We start from the raw sequence: 9891 nt of genomic DNA on the forward strand, positions 1-9891 counted from the left end.
TTGATACGTCGCCCCTGCGTTCTTGAGTCCGAACGGCATTACCTTGTAGCAGTACGTTCCTCGGTGAGTGATGAAAGTGGTCTTTTCTTGGTCTTCTTTAGCCATTAGAATTTGGTTGTAACCAGAGTAAGCATCTAGGAAGCTCAGTAGTTCGTGTCCGCCGTTGCGTCGATGAGCTGGTCGATGTGTGGTAATGGAAAGGAATTTTTCGGGCATGCTTTGTTCAAGTCGGTGAAGTCGACACACATCCGCCATTTCCCGTTCTTCTTTTTGACCATGACCACATTAGCGACCCACTGGGGATATTTTGACTCTCGGATGGAACCGTTAGCGAGTAATTTATCAATCTCTTCGATGACCGCCTCATTGATAGCGGCATTGAACTTTCTCCTCATTTGCTGTACTAGCGGGTAAAGAGGATCGACATTCAGCCTGTGTGTGGTGATATCCCTTGGGATTCCTAGCATATCTTAATGGGAAAAGGCAAACAAATCGGCATTTGTTAGTTAAAAACTCACGATATTTACCTGGTTCTGAGAGGTTGTGTCCGATATAAGACTTTTTTGTGCTATCGATGTTTTCCAGTTGGACGGGGTTGAGGTCTTCTACAGTTGCCTTGCAAGCTTCTACGACATCCGAGTCATTGATGGCCTCTATTTGTACGTTGGGTTTGTTTCTCGATATGGTTGATTGCTATGCTTCCGCACTTGCCCCTTTTAGTTATTTGGTGCGTGTGCAATCTTGGGTGATCCGGTAGCATTCTTGGGCGGTGCGTTGCTCGCCTCAGATGCTAAATATCCCCCATGGGGTGGGAAATTTGATTACTTGATAGAAACTTGACGGGACGGCTCGCATGGCGTGTATCCATGGACGCCCTATGATGGCGTTGTAGGCTGTTTCCTGGTTCATGAAGTGAAACGTCGTCTCCAAGGTGTCTCCTCCTGTCAGGACGGGTAGCACTATCTCTCCAGAGGTTCTTTCCACTGCATTATTAAAACCCATCAGTGTTATGCAACGCGGTATTATTTTATCCTCGAGCCTCATCTGCATGAGAACTCGTGGGTGAACAATACACGTGCCGCTTTCGTCATACACCGTTATTCTCTTTATGTCAGTATCCGCGATGCGTAAAGTTATAACCAAAGCATCATAGTGAGGGAAAGACAAACCGTTGGCATCTGACTTATCGAAGATAATACTGTCTTCGAGGTCGTCATACCGTTCGTAAGCGACTGTCCGTTTGAGTTTGTGTGTGGTGGTGAATTTCACATGGTTGATTATCATATCGTCGCCGCCACCAATGATCATTTGTATGGTACAAGCTGGTGATGACGGTTTTGGAGGTCCTTGAGATTGATCGCGTCCACGAGTGAAGTTGGCCCGTCCTCGGTCGCTCCGCGGTTCTTTCAGGTATCCCTGATTTAGCATTCTTAGCACTTCCTACCGCATACCTATGCAGTCCTCGGTCTTGTGTCCCCTTTGGAATTCACACAGAACCTTCGATCTCCCGGTGCTTGGGTCCGACTTTATCTTTTGCGGCCACTGCACCTTTGTGCCGAGCTTTTCCAGTGCGTACACTATTTCTGAAGGAGAAACACAAAAGTTATGAGCATATAACAGTGGAGGCATACCTCTTTCGCCTCGGGGTGGTGCGATGTGTCGAGGCGCGACATCTGTATGTCATGTAGGAGGTGGGTTGGATGTTCGGACATAGGGTTGGTGCCTTTCTCGGTTGAAACGTGGTAGTTGATCCCTTCGGCCGTCGTTGCGGCGATCTTTCCTTGTCTCAATTTGGACCGAGGTTAGTCACTGGCTCGGGCCGGTCAGGTCATCCTCGTCTGCCCTCACTTCGGCGCAATAGGAATTATGGACCTCTTCCCACGTGGTGGTGGTGGGGGGGATGAGTCTACTTAGCAGCTTCTTGGTTGCTTTTGACCCGATTCTGTTCAACCCATTTTGAAAAGCCGCTACCGCCATCCCTTCTGACATGTTCGATAGGCTCATCCTTACCCTGTTGAATCGGGCTAGGAAATCCCGAAGTCCCTCGTCTGTCGTTTGCCTAACGACGAAGATATCATTTACCCTGGCCTCTGCCTTTTTTTCTCCCGCGTGAGTGGTGACGAACTTATCTGCCATTTCTTCAAACGTTGATATTGATCGTGCTGGTAGTTGAGAATACCATGTCAACGCTCCTTCTGTCAGAGTTTCGCCGAACTTTTTCAGCAGTACTGACGACACCTGTTCTTTTGATAGATCGTTACCTTTTACTGCAGTAACGTAATGGATTAAGTGCTCCTCCGGGTTTGTGGTGCCATCATATACTTTCAGATATGGCGGCATTTTGAAGGTTTTTGGAATAGAGTGGGGAGCTACCCCTTCGCTGTATGGTTGTTCGACGAATCAGCCCACGTCACATTTTGGTAGCAACTTCGGAGCGCCCGGTATTTTATCAACCCTTTCCTGATGCTCTTTTATCTGGTCGCGGAGTGTTTTGTTCTCATTTTCCATCTCTCCCATTTTCTTTAAGATGGCTACAAGTGCATCATTGCCTGCATCAGCGACAGTATGGGTGTTACCTGTTAGTGTAGTTTCTGGCTCATCGGCGACAGTTGCAGTTTCTGCGGGTAATGTGTCTTCGATATCCCTCTGAATGGGTTTCTCGAGTATGTTGCTCAAGGTGTTTGTCAACCATTCTTCTAATACCTTTTTCACGGCCGGTGGTGCTTCTCCTGCTGTAGATGTTGAGGTTTCCCTCTCGCGCGAGACAGTTAAACCCTCGTGCGGGGGGGGGGGGGAAGGGGGTGAGATCTCTCCCTCAAGTGTAGCACTTGGTATTACATTTTTGTTGTCTTCTCCACTGGCTTCATTGAGGGAAGTCAGGAGGTTGTCCTACTATTGCCTTTAGCCTTACTTCTCCCTTTCCTGCCATTGTTGGCCTTTGAGATACTAAAAAGAGGTGATTATTTCTTTCAAGAATCTAGATGAAACTAAGGTCTCGGCTATAGAAATCCCCACAGACGACGCCAAATTGTTTGTTTCAAAAGATATCGGAACCTTTTTGAACAAATCAATCAAAGAAGATAAAGAGGTAAATCTTAGCTAAGTATAATAATCTCTAGAATGAAAGATAAATAAGATGAATACGGATGATAAAAATTCCTTATCTCGTTTGGACCAAAAAAGAAACCTTCAACAATAATCTTCTCAATCCTTTATGTAAGCAAGTTTACAGTAAGTATTATGGATTAGCCAAAAAAGTCCCCTTACAAAGTTGTTTCATGCTCTATATATAAGGAACCCAACCTTTCTGATCCCTAAAAGGCAAGTTACAGGGAATATTCGAAAGAATATTCCCGATGTCCCCTAATGGACCTGCACTACTACAAAGGTCGTGCCGCCTCTTGTTCGCCTTAAGGTTGCCCTCTGCAAGATGTCGAGCTGTGAGGATCTCGTTGTTCGTCGTGCTCATCAACGGTCATGTTTGTTCAAATTTGAACCCATACAAGTTGAATTCTTCAAATTTTGAAAAACAAAATGGAAAAAAGCACAAGAATTATGACAAAGAATAGTAAATACTTATTTAAAAAAAGAAGAAAGATTCATGAAACTTGTAATTTAAAATATATATATATATGTGTGGTTACAATATTATCTTATTAACACTCTGTTTAGATCATTGTTACCCATCGTTTTGTAATGTATCATATGGTATCGTTTTATGAATATAATGCTTGGATATAATGTGTTATTTGTTGTTGTTAAATAATATTTTGCTATTTGGTTTGACTGTATCGTATTGTACTGTAATGGATAAGTTAACTAAAATACCTTCAATTGTTTAAATTTATCAGGAACTATGCATAAAAATAATTTAAGAAAATTCTTTCTACTAATTTATCACCAAATTTGTCTTATAAATAGATTAAGCAATTAAATTCATGCAAATTCTAACAAAATTAGTGGAACAAGTTAATAATTTTAAAAACAATAATAAGTACACTCTATTCCTTTTTAGATCATAATAATAATGATAAAAAAAATAAAATGTTAAAGAACTATGATAAAGAAAGGAACGAGAATTGGCAGAACAAAGATAATTAAAATTGGAGATAAAATCAAATTAGGAGAAAAAGCTAAACAAAATAAGACAAAACACCTTTGACGTTATAGTTGGAAGCGGCAGAAGTTCTGGAAAAAAAAGGGACGAAGACAAAGTAGGTTATTGGTTGGAGATATAGAATAAAAAAAAAAAGAGGTAAAAGGTAAAATAGAATTATGGAGTATAAGTTAGGGCATAAATATAAAGAAAAATAGGAAAAAATTCCACCACACCTAATCAGTTGTTTTAAGAAATGATATATTTTATTGTTGCGGAACAATGAATTTAACAATATAATACAACCAACTTTAATGAAACAATCAAAATAAAACATTGTTATGAGATAACAATACAATACCATACAATAGATAACAACCATCCAAACAAGCTGTAAGGGTCAAAAGAATGATTTAAAATTAACATATATTTATCTATCAAATACATATTTGTTTTTAGAGACTAAAATGAAAAATACAATCAAATAAATTAAGAGGGAGTAAAATATTCATGTGACATGGCTAGAGTTGAGTGAAGTATGGGTAAAGAAAAGAAATTACAGTAGAAACTTTACAGGAGTGCGGTATAATGCCCAAATCCTAATTTTTGTAATTCATGAATTGGGTCGTGCCGTGAAGGTCGAAGAGGATAATGAGAGTGTTCCAGTACTTGAGTCAATGGAAGTCCAAAGCCAAAGACGGAATTCAACAATCACTTCTTGTCGCCAAATTCCTCTGCTTATTACATGTAACCAACAATTATATCTGCTCCCCTGTAATGGTATGTATGTATGTATGTCTCCGATTAATCTGCATTATTTTTGGGCAAAAATTAAGCTTTTCAGATAAATTGTTGAATGTTCTTTTGGTTTAGGTTTACGGTCCTAGTATGCTACCGACACTGAATCTTACCGGCGATGTTTTGCTGGCCGAACACTTATCGCCGTTGTTGGATAAGTTGGGACCAGGTGATGTAGTCCTCGTTCGCTCACCTGATAACCCTAGAAAGACTGTTACTAAACGCATTGTTGGTATGGAGGGCGATACTGTCACTTTTCTAGCCGACCCTGCTAGAAGTAACCGCCATGTCACCTTAAAGGTGTGCTCTTTTTCTATGTAATAATATCCTTTTCAATTCTTGGATCGATTACTGATAGTTGTCAAGTTAGGAGCCATAGTTTAACTGATTTTTTTAATTGGTTAATTATAAGACCATATGTCTACTCTACAATATAGCATGACTCATTGTTGCAGTGAAGAAGTTATAGGAAGGCATAAACAAAAATGTCTTAGGATACGTTCTTCTAACACATTATTTAACACTTGTGGCTGCATAATTTATATTCTTGATGATTTTTTTAATATTCCACTATAGTCCAATGTAGTCATTGGGATGCAGATTCACTGTTTTAATCTTCCTAATGTTCTGTGTCTTTCTCCTTCCTTATTGATGCAAAAGTCTGTCCTTCCTTAGATTTCTACTAAGTTTGAAACAACTGATAGCGCACACAGTTTCTGCCGTGAATGCTCCTAACTCTTGAAGTCTCTTTGCTTCTATTTAAGCAAATGCGAGAAAAGGCTGTACCTTTGCTCTTTAGACTTCCTAATTTTCCCCCCTTCCATAGAGCACAAATATATGTATGATACACTGAGAGGAGAGAGATGGTTTGTCCTACATGGACCTCCAAATGTGTTGGCCCGTCATGACCTATAATGATTGAAGGTGTTAAAAGAGAACAAGGTAGATCTAAAATCACATGAAAAGAAGTTGTCTCAAAAAACCTGCAATCCTAGTGAAATTGGTTAAGAACATAACACAGTGGAAGCACTGGATTCATACATGATACCAATTTGTTTGGGTTAAGGCTTAGTCGTTGTTGGAATGCTTACATTAGGTTCAGTTTTTGCCCATAATCTTTTTAGAGATTTGTATGTTAGAGTGAGGAGAAGCTTCTAGTTTTAGTAACTCCATAACAACAACAATAACCCAATAAAATCCCACAAAGTGGGGTCTGGGGAGGGTAGTGTGTACGCAGACCTTACCCCTACCCCGATGGGGCAAAGAGACTGTTTCCGATACATCCTCGACTCAGGAAGACGGAAATAAAACAAGAAACGACAATTCATCAGTAACGTCAGCAGAAACCATAGAAATAGTAATAAAAGTATAAAAACCATAAAATAGATGACATGCAATAACAATAACCAGTAATGAAGGCCCGGGGCTATGATAAATAGAGGGCTATGATAAACAGAAAGGATAGTGTGGACTCAACATTAACCCTTAACCGTTTAAGATCAACCCTATCAAACCCGCCTCACCCCCTGGTATGAAGTAGAAAAAGCTCGACTACCCCCTAACCTACAACTCTAATGCTTGACCTCCAGATCTTCCTATCAAGGGTCAGGTCCTCGAAAATCTGCAGTCATGCCATGTCTTGCCTGATCACCTCACCCTAATACTTCTTAGGTCGCCCTCTACCTCTTCTCGTACTCACCAAAGCCAGCCGCTCACACCTCCTCACCGGGGCATCAAGGCTTCTTCTCCGCACATGCTCGAACCATCTGAGCCTCGCTTCCCGCATCTTGTCATCCATAGGGGCCACGCCCACCTTCTCCCGAAAATCCTCATTCCTAATCTTATCCGTCCTAGTGTGCCCGCACATCCACCTCAATATCCTCATCTCTGCTACCTTCATCTTCTGGATATGAGAGTTCTTGACCGGCCAACACTCTGCCCTATACAACATGGCCGGTCTAACCACAGCTCTATAAAACTTACCTTTGAATAGCGGTGGCATTATTTTGTCACATGGGACTCCAGATGCTAGCCTCAATTTCATCCGGCCCCTATATGGTGAGTGACGTCCTCATCGATCTCTCTGTCCCCCTGGATAACCGACCCAAGATACTTGAAACTGCCTCTCTTGGGGATGACCTGTGATCCAAGCCTCACGTCCCTGCCTACTTCATAAATTATTAAATATAGAGGATCATTGTTGACCTTAACTAGTTTGAGTTGAGGCATATTTGTGGTTTCATAGAGAACTGCATAAGACCTCCATCCCAAAAAGAACTGCATTCGGCCTAAAATGTCAGCTAATTCCTTGGTAAATACTCTAGTTCTAATTAATATATGGTTTGTAGAAGAGTGCCTTGTCAATTGTCATGTGCTAAGTCATTGGATCTTAATGTCTTCTTTACGGATTGTAATTGCAAGGATCTGTGATGTGCTTCATATTGCTTAAAACAAACAAGAAACATGACCTACACTATGTTAGGCATGTTATTCCGAAGCTTCCTTATGCTTACCCACTTAGGCTCTCACTGTTGTTTCCAAGAGCACCTTCAGTTTTTGATATGCAAATTTCCTTCCATTTTTGTAGGGCATCTGAATCTGATTTTCTGATTTTCTGCTACATTCTCTTCAAAGTAAATGGATAAACAAAAATGTGATTTGAAGCGCTTCTCTAAAATGCTTAAAGTTTTATTGTATTCAAATGTTGTATACTTTTTAGCAGTTTCATATCGATTCTCTTATTAGGCGTCCGGAACCAAAATGATGCTATAAACTACTTTAATCGCGAAAATGAGTTGCCAAAACTAAACTGAACATTAATAGGATTATTGCAGTTAAAACCGAGATATTTAGGCCCTAGTTCACGGAGTCCTGAAGCAAAATAATGCAACACGAAAAGGGGTTGTCACTAATCTGAACATTAATGGGTAGCATCATTTTGGTTCCAGACTCCTCTTATTAGAATAACAATTTGAAAATGGCTTGTATTCTTGCTTGAGGTGATAATCCTATGCTTACTGTGTGAATGAGGTAATATCTTGTTTTCTCGTTCCATAATAGTTCTACTTGTGATGCCCTTTATAGTCTAATAGTTTTTTCCCTTCTCTCCATTTCTCTTGATGTGGGGGGTATCTAGGTTCCAAAGGGGCATGTTTGGATTCAGGGAGATAATATTTATGCTTCCAAGGATTCACGGCAACTCGGGCCAATCCCTTATGGTCTCATCCTGGGAAAAGTGTTGTGTAGAGTAAGTTTCATTACCTTTACTATCTAAGCAGGGATGAACTTATAATTCCTGCGTAGTTCTATTTATATAGTTTCTAAAGCTTGCAATTTTTTTCCGATGAATTAATAGTTTATTGTTTTTCTGGGGAAAAACTACGAATGCAAGAGGTATAACAAACGGTAGAGAACCTTTCACAAAATAAAATGTACAAATGTTAGTCCTATGAAGAATAAACCAGCATTGATTACTTGGCCTGGCAATTGATGATTGCTACTTTTTTTGGTTTAAGGTATTTTGCCATCTATGTTAGCGCAAACTCTTCATTTTAGCTGCCGCACCCATGTCTATACGACACTGGTACTCGTAAGAGTGTGGGATTCGTACTGGATGTGGTCAATGGAGATCGAGTACTTTGAACACAATCTATGGACAAATTTGACAAAAAATGAGAAACGGAGGATTGGATTTTAACTGCTTACTAGTGCCTAGTGCCTACAACTTGAGATATTCTCAAAATGAAAGATTGAATTATTGGCTGCATTCTATAACCTATAAGTTTTCGGCACAATATCTCTTATAACTTCGGATATTTTTATAGATCTATTTAGAATTTAGAATTATTTTTAGCCGAATCTCTGCACCCTTATCCGTACCGGGATCCTTATCCTCGAATCTTGAAATTTAAATTATGAAGGATCCGACCTTTAGATCTACACGCGGATCGGATACCCGCACCCGAGTGCGAGCAACATAGGGAATATTGTTTGCCCGTAAATTCACTTTATAATGGGACACTAGCCAATAGCTTAGGCACGTTTTACCCTACTAACACCAAGTTCATATGCAATTGCAGTTTGTCTGTCTTTACATCCCAACCAAGATAAGAGCTGCCGTATTCTTATTATAACCATTGTCTACTTTGTAGTCTTTTGATTTGATTATATTATGGTTACTTGCCTTTAATTAGATAACTTCTTCGTGCCAATTCATCCACTCACATCAAATATTCATATCGGTACTTGGGCATTAATGCACAACATTGGGGTGTTAGACTCAGACAATTTATGTATTTAGTAAACATTTTAATATCTGGTAAGCAGAACTAATTTGCTACTATTTTTCTTTTATCTACAGGTATGGCCGCCAGAGGGCTTTGGCTCGTTAAGACAATAACAAAAACAACGCAATGTATCGAAGATATACAACTGAAATGTGATTCTTTACAAGTCCTTTGATTATTGTCTTCTTCTGTGAAGATTTAATTTGAATAATGATTGCTAATTCATTGCTTCCGTTCCAATAATAGAAGATCAATGTTAGTAGCTCTTAGTATCATGAATTTGTATAGTTCGTAATGTGTAATTTTTAAAAACTTCTAGATTAAAAGAAACATTCATGTAAATAATCTAAAAGTGCAGAAGGAACCATTCACGTTTTCTAAATACATTTTCTTTAAATATTATATAGTAATTTATATGAAGGATGATAAGGATTTCTGGACTTATTTACCACCACTAGATAGTAGCTGGTATTGGAGGAAACTGCATGCACTTAAAGCTAGTATGGCAAACTGGTATCAAAATGGATCTTATTGCTTAACAACTAATGTGCAGTATTCTGTGTCTAGCAACTACAATGCATTGCCCAAGACATAGGTTCATAGTTTGGTTGGCTAATCAGGACAAACTATTAACAAAGGAGAGACTTAGTAGATTGCAGATTCCAAGTAGTGTTGCTTATGCGAAGGTGCTAAGGTTGAGATCTATTCTCG

At 39.6% G+C, this 9891-nt stretch overlaps 1 protein-coding gene across 1 annotated transcript; it reads left to right on the top strand.

Moving 5' to 3' along the window:
- Positions 1 to 4267: 4267 nt before the first annotated feature.
- On the top strand, positions 4268 to 9577 carry LOC107810070 (mitochondrial ATP-independent inner membrane protease subunit 1a-like). The gene is made up of 4 exons (XM_075223235.1): positions 4268 to 4876; positions 4970 to 5194; positions 8031 to 8141; positions 9255 to 9577. Exons 1-4 carry the CDS (start codon positions 4748 to 4750, stop codon positions 9291 to 9293), a joined length of 504 nt encoding a protein of 167 aa, XP_075079336.1. The 5' UTR covers positions 4268 to 4747; the 3' UTR covers positions 9294 to 9577.
- The last annotated feature ends 314 nt before the right edge of the window (positions 9578 to 9891 follow it).

This window comes from Nicotiana tabacum, chromosome 10, assembly GCF_000715075.1.
Source record: "Nicotiana tabacum cultivar K326 chromosome 10, ASM71507v2, whole genome shotgun sequence".
NCBI classification, from domain to species: domain Eukaryota; kingdom Viridiplantae; phylum Streptophyta; class Magnoliopsida; order Solanales; family Solanaceae; genus Nicotiana; species Nicotiana tabacum.

Bases quoted from the DNA above. Each gene is read 5' to 3' on its own strand.
- LOC107810070 (XM_075223235.1), top strand. From the start codon at position 4,748: ATGAGAGTGTTCCAGTACTTGAGTCAATGGAAGTCCAAAGCCAAAGAC. The intron at 4,877-4,969 runs GTATGTATGTAT...CTTTTGGTTTAG, and splicing joins ATATCTGCTCCCCTGTAATG to GTTTACGGTCCTAGTATGCT. The intron at 5,195-8,030 runs GTGTGCTCTTTT...GGGGGTATCTAG, and splicing joins ACCGCCATGTCACCTTAAAG to GTTCCAAAGGGGCATGTTTG.